Below are 12,350 nucleotides of genomic sequence, written 5' to 3' on the forward strand. Positions count from 1 at the left end.
CCCCGCACCGCCCCGTGCGCCGTCGCCGTGGCTTGCCGTCGGACTCGCTGTCCCGTCTCATGTCTCACCAGCCACCGGCCAGCCTTCCCCGCCCTCAGTCGCCCCACCCTGTCCGCCCATGCCCCGCAGCCCCTCGCGAATCGCGGCGCCCACGGAGCGCGACGCATCCTCTCGCACCGTCGCGCTCCCGTCGCCTGCCTCCGCGCAGCACCCTCCGCGAGACGCCGTAGCGCGGCGCAAGTCAAACTCGACGGACACAGAGCTCGAAACATGACGAAAAGCCGCGTCGCACGTCGCACATTGGACTATTGTCGGGCTACGTTGGATATCGACGCGCGACGCGCGGCGGCGCGAGTCCAGACGTCGAATGAAGCTCGTCCGCCGCTCAAATCCCGAGCCCCGACTCTCCTCCATCCCAACTATCTCCCCCCCGCCTCTCCGCTTCCGACGCGCGACGCTGCACGACGCTGCACGACCGCGCTCCGGCGACGCATCCCAGTCCCGTTCGTCGAATGTCAGATCCGTCGATCGATCGATCTATCTATACACGCACACACACACAATTCGAGCGTTTTCGAAGAGGCTATCGCGCCGGGCGTCGAACATTCATTGTTCGGTGCATTCACGCGCTCGCTTGCTTTGCTGGGGTGGTCCTGCTCTCTTTCCGCGCGAGCTCGCGGATCTTAGCGCTGATACCGACGGCATCCGGCGCGTGGGGTTGCTCAGCGCTCAGATGCGAGGGATCGTCGGTCGCTCGCGCGGGGCGACGCCGCCGGCCTCGTACGCCGACTATCCGGCTGCGAGTCTGGCTGGATGCTGCGCGCGCATGCAGGCGCGCGGGACCCATCGGCGCCTGATATAGCGCAGGAAGGGCAGGAAAACCCGTTCCGATGCGCGCGTTTCCTCTGCTCGCTCTCGCTCGTGTTCGTGTTTGTGTTTGTGTTAGTGCTCGCGTGTCGTCCACGGCTTCCGGGTCGGTTGGTTTGGTGTGGCTGGGATCTTGCGCGTGTGTTTGCTCGGGCTGTGCGCGCCGCGTTTGTTGCGCTCGGGCGCGGGGGCGTCGCGGGGCCCTATCGAGGGCATGGGTACCGTCGAGGGCGCGATGCGCTTCGACGATCGACGAGGGCGACGTTGGGACCGTGATCCGGCAGGCGGCGCGCTATCAGAGGCGACCGCGCCCTGGAACGCTCAATCGTGGACGATCCACAGGCGTTTGGCCCGCCGTGGCCTGCGGTGTGCCGACCTGTTCCTAATTGTGTCTCGAGTGTTCATTGGGGTGGGACGTTGCCGAGACCGATGTTACATTTAGGATCAGAGGGGTCCGGCGCGTCTGTGTGCTGGGGCGTCGGGCATACGTGGGTTGTCGGGTCTTGCATGCAGACGGGCGGGCGGGTCTCGATGAGCGCGCGAGGTCCTGGTTATGGCGCGTCGAGGCGCGAGAGCGGCGGGCGCGGGGATGGGGCGTTGTTCGGGAGACCGCAAACGTTTGCGCTCAGATATACCCGACGCCGCGCGCTGGGCACGCAGAGCCATCTCGGGGCGGTCGGGCTTTGCAGCGCCCGATGAGTACGAGCTCGCGAACAGCTCGGGGGCGCGAGAAGTCGCGTCTTGTTGTCTCGCGTGTTGGGCTGTCGACAGAGAATGGACTGGGCTGAGCCCGACTCGGCTGTGGCCACGCACGCAGGGTCGGAGGGGACGATGATGGAGGTCAAGCTGGCGCTGGTACTGCGAGGACCTGGGTGTCCTCGCGGAACACACTGGGTGCGGTGCCCCCTGGCCCGTTTGGTTCTGTCCGACTGCTGGAGAGCTCGTTCCTCGTTCTCTTTTCCGCTGGCTTGCAGCAGAGACGTGCCAGCGGGGTGGCGGGGTGCGTATCCGCCCTACGAATCGCGCGTCCTCCATCGCACACCGCACGTCTTGGCCGCCACGCCTTCGCACACGCTGCCGATGTGCGACGATGTCACGGTGGGAGCCAAGAGCACTCTCGCGAAGACTTGACTTTGACCTATCTACCGGTGTCTCTAAGTTTTCTTTCACTGCCGCTTGGGTTGTTCCTTTTGGCCGCTCTCGTTTCCCACCTCCCGGGGGCTCGGAGCTTTACAAATGTCTACAGTTCATCCTTGCTACACCGCATTCGTGCGTGACGGGTACAACTATGAACGCACTGCGGGGATCTCTCAGAAACACATCCTTGATAGAATGTGAGGGAGAGAGGGAAGGAGGGAGTGGGGAGTGAATGAACCAGCTTTCATGATCAACCACGCTATTCTCTTGATCACTGTGGCTGAACAGAACCACAAGTTTTCCATCTTAATTCCAATGACACGATCTCGCTCACTTCATTTGCCCATTGCCTCGTGCTTTCATTATCCTTCACATAAAGCTTGAGCCGTTTCAATAGGGCCCGCGAGCCCTTGCGTCGTTTCAGCCATTCCAGAATCTGTTCGCCATGTCGGATCCCGGATCTTGAAAATAACTGTTTGTATGCCATCTGTTGAAGTTCGGGGAAAAGAATGCCTCCATCGCGAGCACCAGTCCGCCCTGCGCCAAGCCGAGCGCAGAAAAGGTGGAAGGCGTGGTCTTGCAAACTGACAATCTTCAGTTTGTGGGCTGATTCCAGCAGGTCGAAGATATCACGGTGTTCTTCACGATCATCGGGCTCTGCCAACGCAAACTGCATGAACGCCACCGCCTAGATGTGAAGAGCGCGCAGGACAGTGCAGTGCAGGCCCTCTTCGCTCTGGTAGGAGACAGTAGGGTGCAACGAGATAGAAAGAGTGGGAGCCATCCGTCGCGATCTGCTGCTCAATTTGATTTTGGACAAGTCGGAGGTGGTCCATCCTTCGATGGTCAGGCGGCCGTGCAGTTTAATGATGTTGAGGGTGCGCAGGGGCGGCGCCTCCTCCGTCTTGCCACTGTGCCTTTCTAGCATCGGGACGAGCACCTCGTTCACAAAGTTGTGGTTGCTCACGGCAGACGAGGGAGACTACCGCTGTAGGAGGAAATCGAATGCTCCCGAGAACGACGACGCAGTGCGCCCATAGTCCTTCCGGCGCGAGGTGTGATAGTTGATTCAATTCGAGTGCAGGCTGTCTCATTCCATCAGATGCGGATCTGCCGGGAGATTGACAAGGATTCCAGATGGTACATGCTCGCCAACACGTCGAAGAATTCATCCTCCGAAGAGAGCCAGGCGCTGACCGAGAATTCATTCCACTGTTTTGGTGTGACCGAGATTTTGAGATGAGACATGTTGTGCCAGATCGGGGATGACCAAGGGACTTTGCATCCAATAAAGGTCACCACATGAAGACGTGGGGTGTTGCAATCGGCAAGAGCATCTCGGGGTATAACTTGCTGGTCAACAGTGTCGCTCTGCGTAGATGGCGCGTGTTCCAAGGATGGTGTGGGGTCTGAGAGTGCTTCCTCCATGACTTCGGCGAGGGTATCATTCAGGACGACTAATTCAAGATCTGTTATGATAGGTAGATGGGAAGATAGAAAGTCAATGGCCGTGTCGCTGTCTTTCACACTTTTGATGTGAGTGTGCTTCACGACCAACGGCACCTGCCTGGCACGTTGAACCATGCTTAGAACCCACTGTGGCCCGAGGCCGAAGGTGATGGTTGCCCAAAGTACCGAGTTATCTAATGCGACGTGCCTCCATCGACTGCAGATACGAGAAACTTTTATCTACCCCAAATTTTCCCTCGAATCAACCATTGGGGATTCATTGCTTGCTATGAAGGAGAAGATGCGGGCCAACAACTCTAGTAGAATATGTGACACGGGGGACAGTCTAGTGCGCCGGACAGAAAGGGAGGACAACACCTTCAGCAATGCGGAGATTTCTTCGTCTACGGGCCTCAGTAAAACAGTAGAAGGGGTTCCGGGGTCGAAAGTTGCGAGATGGTTGTCCAGTGCGCTTAAACGTGACGTCGCTGCCTGTTTCCAATAATCTAACGCACTGCATACGCATACGGTGCTGTGAGACGCAGCGGATGATCCGGATCCAAGGTTGGAATCCTTACTTTGGCATCAACATCTTGTAATTCGAGCTTCGAGCTTCAAGTTCGCTCAGATGCAAAGGTGCTAGGTGGTAGCGAACTGACCTCGACTCGATATACCTCGGTCATAGCATGCGAAAAACGGTGGGAAAAATGTTGATTTTCTGTGGTCCTCTATGGCCAGAAATGTACAGTTTTATCCTCAAAATTTCCCGAAGATGAGTCTGACCTTTGAAAAGGAGAGCGCTGATATTGAAACCTTTCAAGTCCGCTGGTGTGTAATTTCTCAATCCTTTCCATCTATGCGAAAAGTCGCACAGCGTTTGACATTCTCATCTCATCTCCCAAATCTTAGAAACGCTCATTGGTGGCGCAGCTTTGGGCGGGCGCATTCATGATTCTGTCTCTGGCGTCCACAGTGCTCTATCTGCAGCTGCGGCGGATTCAGTCACGAATATCTCCCGTCGCACCTACAGCATCGAAAAATAACCAGGGACGTTGGTGCTGCTATTTGCTATTTGTTAAGAGGTAAACTGTGTCGTTCTGACACCATTTTCACGAGGTGCAAGCGGTCAGAATGATTGTCTATTGGCTTCGAAGTGGAGAGAGACCCCCTTGAGATCAAGGACAACTACAACGAACAAGTAACTTACCGGACTTTAGGGCACCAATTTATTCTGCTTTTCCCCCACTTCGCATGTTGCCATCTCGCAAAAGGTGTTCTCCAGCTGCTGCTATCACTGCCGAGAACACAAGCAGGAGCGACGTGATGCAAAAGTGGGATATTGACTGTCCAATCTGCAGCCACGACCCTAGAAATGGAGCCTAAGTCTGTGTAAACTGATGCTCCAGGCTGAGGACGCCTACCACTATCGGTGACATTGAAGAAGAACGTCATCGTCATGCCTATCAAAAGCTGCTGATGAGACGTGTCTAGACGAGTAAGGGAGGACAAAGAATACCATCTGTCAAGGTCAGCGCCACCAAAAACAGCGCAAAAGGCGGCATGCCGACACGTGCGTTAACGGTTGCGAACGCAACTGAGAGCAGCACGTATGGCGCGAGAATCTTAAAGAGCTATAAGATAAATGATAACTTTCGTTAGCCCCTTCGGTACAGAAGTCAGTCTATTGAAACTATTACCAAGAGTGAGGCCATGAGGAATGGGCTGAAAATCGGCACCAGGCGATACACGGGCTCAAGGTAGAATGACCTGTGCTCGGGTCAAATACTACCCAATGGTTCCTCATGCACGCTTGCACTTACGATATGGATGCAACACTGTCCAACGCCTGAATCAGTTACTTACGTTACACCGACAGCAAGACAACTCACTTTCCGGTCCCGAAGAAGCCTACCTGAACGAAAAACAAGAAAAACAGTGCTATCCTGACGTCGTCCAGCCTGTATTCACTGGGATTCCAGTGCCCCCTTACTTGATCGTCCACCGTTGAATTATCAGCTTTATCTTTGACACCTGTAGCTCCGTTTGCCTGGGTTGTCCGTGCGCGCACGGCCTCTTCGACTTTGATCCAAAAGAACAGTGTTACGCAGTACGAGAGATAAAACAGGCCCTCGGCGCGGATGGACAGGATAATAAAGCATGGGCAGAACGTCAGCACGTAGATCAGGAACTTGGTCTCCCCAGACGTGGACAAAATGCGCATAAAGGCGGGAAGCAGGGAAGCCGTGACTAAACAGACGAGTGTGTCAATATCGCGTCGGACGAGAGAAGAAAGAAAGATCGGTGTGCGATCGGAAGTGGAACACACATACCGAGGACGACCCAACCGAGCACTTGGTTCATCAGTGGGAGGCCCGTCTTGGCCTGCAAGTTCCGAATCGAACTCGCCGTGACCGACATGCTCGCCAGTATCAGGACGAGCTGTTCAGAGTGCATGTTTGAGTGAGTCTCAGAAGCAGGCTTATTGCATTACACTGCGTTGCTGATAACACTTACCTGCAAGTCTAGAAGATTGCTCAATTCCCTGTAGGCCAAGCCTGCATTGGGAAGGACGCGGCGCGCGCCGATGAGCCCAGCAAGAAGCATGCAGAGCCCGCCCAACATACTATCGTCTAGTCAGCCCTGAAAGACAAATCAAGCAAAGTTGGATTTACATGACGCCCGTGCTTTCTGCCGGATCCACGCGCAGGAGCGGGAAAATCGCCGTCACCACACAAGCGGACGCCCACGACAGGTATAATCGCCAATTTTGACTGACCATGTTCTTCGGCCAGGAGATCGCTGGCCACACGATCCCGATAAGCACGAAGCCGACACTCCAGATCGCGCGGTGAGTGTATCCAAGCTGTTGCATAACAATCGATGATGAGAACGACAGAATATCTTCAGAGTGCCAATCCAGTTGAAACTCTTACCACCATGCTTTGCAACGCTGCGACTACCAACACTCCTCCAATGGCCAATTTCGACCCAGCGAGAGGCGTGGTGTGCTCCAGTCTTCGCCAGAAGGATATAAGCTCTCCGGTTTGCTCGATGATTCGATGCCAGAAATATACTGGGAAGACGATGTAGATGTACAAAGTCCATGCAGATTTTTGCAGAGCGAACAGGGCCCAGAATGCAAGAAGTGTTGAAACAGAGAGAAGGAATATCAAAGGGCTGCCTGGTGTCCATAATGCAGAGGGTTTCCGAGGTACAAGAATGAATAATGCGCTGAACGCAATCCAGCCTGTGTATGCAACGGTAACAATGATGCGAATGAGGGTGCGATCATATCTTTTGAATAAACAATGCCTTGTTGATGAATGTGCTTGAAATATGTTAAAAGACTCACGTTTCAAGATATCGGAGGCCTTGAAGAGCCGCTGTGATGAGCTTTGCAGAATGACGGCGGCTCTCGCTGAATCGCCCTTCAGCGATGAGACGCTCAATATCGGCTATTTCCGAGGAGCCTGGATAATTCGAACTTGGATGCTCAAAATATCTGAATGGCTTGTAGAAGAGTGTATGGGCCTCCTTCATCTCTTTGGTACTGGGTCAGCCATGCGGGTCAGACTCAAATCGTAGAGCACATACCATGCTTGACTCGATAATGCTCCAGGATGACCTGTCCAAGCGCGACGCATCAGCCGCAGCCCGGCGCATATCCACATGTGCAAGCACACTATAATCCCATCACCTTTGCATTTGTAAGTGCGGCCGCCGCCACGCCCGCCTCCCCATCCTTCATTTTCAGGTATCCATCCGCACCGGGGTCAACGTCCGGCAACACGCCGACAGAGTTGACAGGCCAGTCGATGCCGAGCAACGCGGACATCAGCGCCGCTATGTCTGCTTGTTCGACGTCGCGGCGGGCGAGATGACCGAGCTCCCATGGCGCAGAGTATTCGTCTACCTGCGTCGATGCGTGGATGGGACCGCGGATCCCAGCGCCCCAGGCTATGAGCGGCGTGCGCGTATTGTCGGGATCTGCGGAAGGCAGCGTCAAGACATGGCATCTAGAACAGACAGAAAAATAGAGGACAAACCTCCATCGCCATGGTTGCCGATCCTCGACATTCCATGATCAGCCGTGAACACAAAGCTCGTGTCCTCGTCGCCGTAAAACCGCGATATCAGCTGCTCCGTCTTGCGCACGATGTCATCCACGACACGTATATTGTTCATGTATTCCTTTAATTGTTGAACCAGAAATTATCAGCGCCTTGCTGATGTCTCGGACGGTCTCCGGATTTACCTTGGAGTGCGGTCTGTAGGAGTGTCCAGTCGTGTCGAGCCCGAGTAAGTGGAGAAAAAACACGACCTTCTCTTGGCGCAATTGCGCGTTCAGTGACTCGTTAGTGGTAGCGTTGCTCAGCAACGCTTCTAAGTGTTCAAACACCCAGATATCCAATGCGGTAGCGTCTGTAACGTGTCAATATTAGATAAAATTCGACGGAGATCGTGGAACGCAACAAAGGTCAAGATACCCTTTGTGAAATCCTCGTCTTCTTCATCATAGCACCACATCTTGACTTTTCCCGGCGTCGCGCCGTGCGAGAACATAGGAAGGATATCTGGCGACCCAAACGAAAATGTGTGGCTGGATTGATTGAACACCGAGTCAAAGTCTACCTATCCGCCTAATTGAAGTCAATTCTCATCACAGAGCCCACGCACTTACGGGATTAGTTTTCCATCCCTGGAAGCTTTTCGTTGATACAGAGTCCGCATGATAGACGGCAACGGACTGACCTTCGTCACGGCAGAAACATCTTCATACATCCCGCCTTGCAACCGGAAACGATCATGAAAACGCGGTCTACGGGCATACCGTGACGGAGAATACTCACCTATGATGGCTACGTGGCCGGGTCTGCTCTCCGTCGGCACACGCGTATGCGAAATTCCGTACGCCCCTCTCGTCTAACGAAGCGCGTTCACCCCCACGTCTCCAAACGACACACACAGCCAAGCACTCACCTCAACTATCTCCCTTAAGTAAGGGGCGACTCGCTCCGGTGCGTCCGGTACGATTGCGCTGGCATTCGCGCTGAACACAAAGTCCGCGCGCAGCCCGTCACCTGCGATTCCGACGTGTGAGAATCGGGCATGCACGACAATGATATATCGAAAAGCGGTTCAGTACCGACGATGAGCACGAGGCGCTTCGCTTCCGCCTGCGGCAGCCGGTGCGGACGCATGCCATGGACGACCGGGCTCGTGAAGTAGCAGTCAAAGACGGTGCCGATGTAGACTAGATGGAAGATGAGCCCTAGAGTGAGGATGCGGGCCAGCGAGTAGCCCGATCTGTTCGACATGACTTCAAAACCCAAAGTTCAGAAGAATTGAGAGGAGCATAGAGTTGTCCGACAATATGTCGCGCGCGTTGAAGGTAGCGCGCAAGCCGTCGCATCACGCCGACTGGCCGATTGAACATGTGATGTGAACGTTCCAAGCGGCCCGCGTCCTTGTACACGCGAGGACCCGCGAAAAACAGGGTACTTCGAAGCTACAGACAAGGGGGCGTGCGAATAGCATTAGATGGTTCCATCGTACATTTGTATCCAAAACGCGACCACAAAGCCAATAACACAGCAGACAACATAAATAGCACTCTACAACGCCTACAGTCCTGCGTCCTCCTCTATCCAAATACCTATAGTATACACTCGCATGAACAGACCTCTGTCTCTCCCCTTCCTCCACACCGCTCCAGATAGCGCGCTCTAGCATCGGATAAAGTTACCGACGATCATACTGGGAATGCCCCACGTATCCCTCCGGATCGTGAACGAAAAACAGCAGTTGATGAAGCCGTCCTCATTTGGCGTCGTCCCGAGCTGCAATCGCTTGCCAGGCGTGCCCGTGCCCGAGTTTGAGCTGATCATGGGTTTGAACCGGAGCACACACGACGTGAGCACGGCTTTTTGCGTCGAGTCGAACGCCACGTTGCCATATTTCTGGCGCAGAAAGATGATGAAAGACGTCAGCCAGAACATTCGAATTGTGGAAAAGACGCAGAGCTGACCTCCCAGTAGTTGACGGCAGACTCCTCAGCCATGAGCTCGTAGATGCATAATCGGCCCTGTAGAAACCAGTAAGAAAATATATGGGAGTAGAAACGCAAATAGTCGTCGTACGTCGCGCAGCATATATCCATCTACACCAACAAGCTCCGCGAACTCGCGGTTGCCCTTGTAGATCTCGCCCGTACGGCGCCACAAGCACGCGGGAATGCCCATCGCTGAAAACACACGATCATAGTCTAGCAAGAGGCGCTCGAAGGCCTCTTCAATAAACACTAGATCCTGGACGGACGTGTTAAAAACACCCATGACAGATAATTAGAGACCGAGGTACGTACAATATCGCGCAGAGATTGAGCGATAGCCTACAGATAGTAGCAACATCAGTGCGCAAACTTATAGGCTCACGTATCACATCCTGCTTACCCTGAACTTCGGCCTCAGCACGGATAATGGCTGCAAAATCTGTTGTTTTGAATCCTGGGACACGCTGTACAGACACACAGGCAGGGTGAAGCAATGCGGATCTATAGTTAAGCAAGACGTCTCAGTTCCCGACAAAGACCACGGGGCGCACTTTCTATCCATCCATCGCGACAGCCGAGCGTAACCCTTGACATAGTTGTACGGCTTCAGCAGCCCCGCCTCGTACTTGGTCTTAATGACCCGCTTGAGCCGCTCGTCGCGCGATCCCGGCTCCTGGTCCGCCGCCGTCAGAAGGAATTTCTCCGCCATACTAGTCCCGGAGAACAAGTTGACGATCGTCTGGTCCTGTATGGGCGAAGACTGCTGCTGTGGCGACTGCTGCAGCTGTTGCTGTTGCTGCTGAGGAGTCGTCTGCGTCTGCTGGGCAGAGGCATCCTGTATCTGATTCTGCTGCGAGCTCTGAGCACCGAGCTGGGATGGCAGAGTGGGAGCGACAGCGTCGAGGTCTGGGTTACCATACGGAGCGCCAGAGACGAGGGAAGAGGGCGCGACGGCTGTGGACGGGTTGAAGAAGGCTTGTTCATCGAGGGTGTCGAGAAAGTCACTGGGTATACAGCGCACACACACCAACTCAACAGAGCATACACGAGGAGAAAAGTAACAGACGCACGAGAGGACGGAGAATTCCTTGCCGAAAGTCTCGAACTGGGGGTACATGTACCCAGTCTGCGCGACGGCCATACTGGGCCACCCCGCCGCTGGGACAGATTGGGAGGCATACGACGAGGATCCGGCTGCTAAATGGGGTTGGCGGTCAACCAGGGTTGTCCCTCAATAAAGGTGGGGCGGAGACGTGACATACGCTGCATACCGATTTGAGTGGTCGACTCTGCAGAGGGTTGCTTGTCGGACTTGCTGGGGCGGCGTTCGTCGTGGCAAAGATGTCCAATCTCACGTTTGATACTGCACAGACGAGAGACTCGGGTGAGTAGTAAAGTCAACGAGTGGCGCGGTCGAGATGGTGGCAACGAACGGTGTGTGGACTGGAGATACTACCTGGGACGATGGGTCTGAGAGCACTTCGCGGCCTGGAAAACGGCCTTTCATGCGCGTGTGGGGGCATTCATTCACCGCCAACCGCATCCACCCGCGCGGAACAGGAAAAGGAAAAGGGAGGCCGAGCGCAAAGGCACTCACCATCTTTGACATGGTCTCCCCTCGTCGCAGGTCATATGGCTCCTCCTGCAATACAGACAGGCATGGTTGACCTTCCTCCTCTTCGAGCCCTTCGACCCCGAGCCCTTCTTCCGTCCGCCGGGCGTGTCCTCTCCGTCCGAGTCCGCCCCGTCGTTGTAGTCGGTCTGAGAGTGCGAGCCAGCGGAAATAGCGCCAGTGAAATCCGCGGGTCCGCTCGGGTCCTGCGCGTACGAAGCCATCTGGCGTGGAAGCCAAGCTTGGAGGGTAGTCGGGAGAACACGGGTACGGGCGAAAGACTCGCTGTGTCGCGTTTTCGAGGGAAAGACTGGCGAGGGCGCAATCCTTCGGGTCGGCCTTCATTTATTCACCGTCCCTCATTTTATCTGTCCCCACGGCTCTCTGCCGCCCTCGGCTTTCGGCGGCCTAAATATGGCCTCACACCCTTCGCATCCCGACATCCCTCTCCACGTTATTCCTTCGCTCCTTGTCGGTCGCACAGCACACTTCCGAGACCACCCGCTCACCGACGCCTCTTGGCGGCGATGCAAGGCTTTGGAAAATTTACTTTCTCGCCACCATCGTTCAAACTCCGCGAGGCATCTCGTCGTCGAATAACCCCTCCGGGTTAGGGTTAGACTCACACCGTTTCCTTTCCGAGCGGATCTCACAGTGCACTTCACGGTGCCCACACTTTCTTTCCCTTCTCCCATTGTGCAAAAAATACCTCGTTCACCTGGTGCAGTGTCCATAGCAATGATTGCTCAACGAGAAGAACATGTATCAACAATAGAACATACACGCCATCGTACACGAATAGACGCCGCGCAGAAGAATCCGATGCCGACACTGCTACCGAATACACAAATTTCCAATAATACAGCAAGTTCGAGCTCAGAATAGAAACGCACGGCGCGCGATGATCCTCAGGAAGAAGAACCGCGGAGCTTCACGAGCACGACAGAGCAGGAGATCGCGACCAGCAGCACCACTGTTATGGCATCAAGCGAGCGCGCGCGCACGCGTCCACGGTCCACGAGCGCCACGAACAGGTTTTTGTTCGGGTCAAGTAGGGAGATGGGCGCGTGTGGGGGAGGAGAGAGCCGTTCGTCAACACGCCGATCAAGCTCGAAGACCGCCGATGAGCGCCGCACCAGCGATATTGTTCATTCCCCCGATGCCCCCTCCCACGATGCTATTCGCCAGCTGTTTCACCGGCGGCGCGGGCGGCGGTTTAGACTGCGCGTCGTC

General features: G+C 55.2%; 3 protein-coding genes across 3 annotated transcripts; all 3 read right to left on the minus strand.

The window, feature by feature from the left end:
• Positions 1 to 57: 57 nt before the first annotated feature.
• On the minus strand, positions 58 to 2,932 carry HETIRDRAFT_105391 (uncharacterized protein; the record flags this gene model as incomplete). The annotated part of the gene is made up of 5 exons (XM_009552695.1): positions 58 to 457; positions 627 to 1,107; positions 1,356 to 1,941; positions 2,339 to 2,692; positions 2,753 to 2,932. 5 exons carry the CDS (start codon positions 2,930 to 2,932, stop codon positions 58 to 60), a joined length of 2,001 nt encoding a protein of 666 aa, XP_009550990.1.
• A 1,747-nt stretch (positions 2,933 to 4,679) lies between these two features.
• Positions 4,680 to 8,771, minus strand: HETIRDRAFT_327377 (ATP exporter; the record flags this gene model as incomplete). The annotated part of the gene is made up of 21 exons (XM_009552696.1): positions 4,680 to 4,819; positions 4,875 to 4,913; positions 4,970 to 5,084; positions 5,151 to 5,220; positions 5,274 to 5,288; positions 5,343 to 5,700; positions 5,784 to 5,919; positions 6,025 to 6,076; positions 6,126 to 6,316; positions 6,387 to 6,747; positions 6,806 to 6,995; positions 7,048 to 7,078; positions 7,151 to 7,440; positions 7,500 to 7,644; positions 7,709 to 7,875; positions 7,941 to 8,081; positions 8,131 to 8,152; positions 8,206 to 8,240; positions 8,304 to 8,376; positions 8,434 to 8,534; positions 8,600 to 8,771. 21 exons carry the CDS (start codon positions 8,769 to 8,771, stop codon positions 4,680 to 4,682), a joined length of 2,844 nt encoding a protein of 947 aa, XP_009550991.1.
• Positions 8,772 to 9,179: 408 nt separating this feature from the next.
• Positions 9,180 to 11,194, minus strand: HETIRDRAFT_238331 (uncharacterized protein; the record flags this gene model as incomplete). The annotated part of the gene is made up of 9 exons (XM_009552697.2): positions 9,180 to 9,413; positions 9,497 to 9,538; positions 9,594 to 9,761; positions 9,818 to 9,844; positions 9,906 to 9,969; positions 10,057 to 10,509; positions 10,576 to 10,702; positions 10,777 to 10,868; positions 11,103 to 11,194. Coding segments are annotated over 9 exons (1,299 nt in total), but the record flags the coding sequence as incomplete, so codon positions are not given.
• Between the last annotated feature and the right edge of the window lie 1,156 nt (positions 11,195 to 12,350).

This window comes from Heterobasidion irregulare (genome assembly GCF_000320585.1).
Source record: "Heterobasidion irregulare TC 32-1 unplaced genomic scaffold scaffold_10, whole genome shotgun sequence".
Taxonomy (NCBI): domain Eukaryota; kingdom Fungi; phylum Basidiomycota; class Agaricomycetes; order Russulales; family Bondarzewiaceae; genus Heterobasidion; species Heterobasidion irregulare.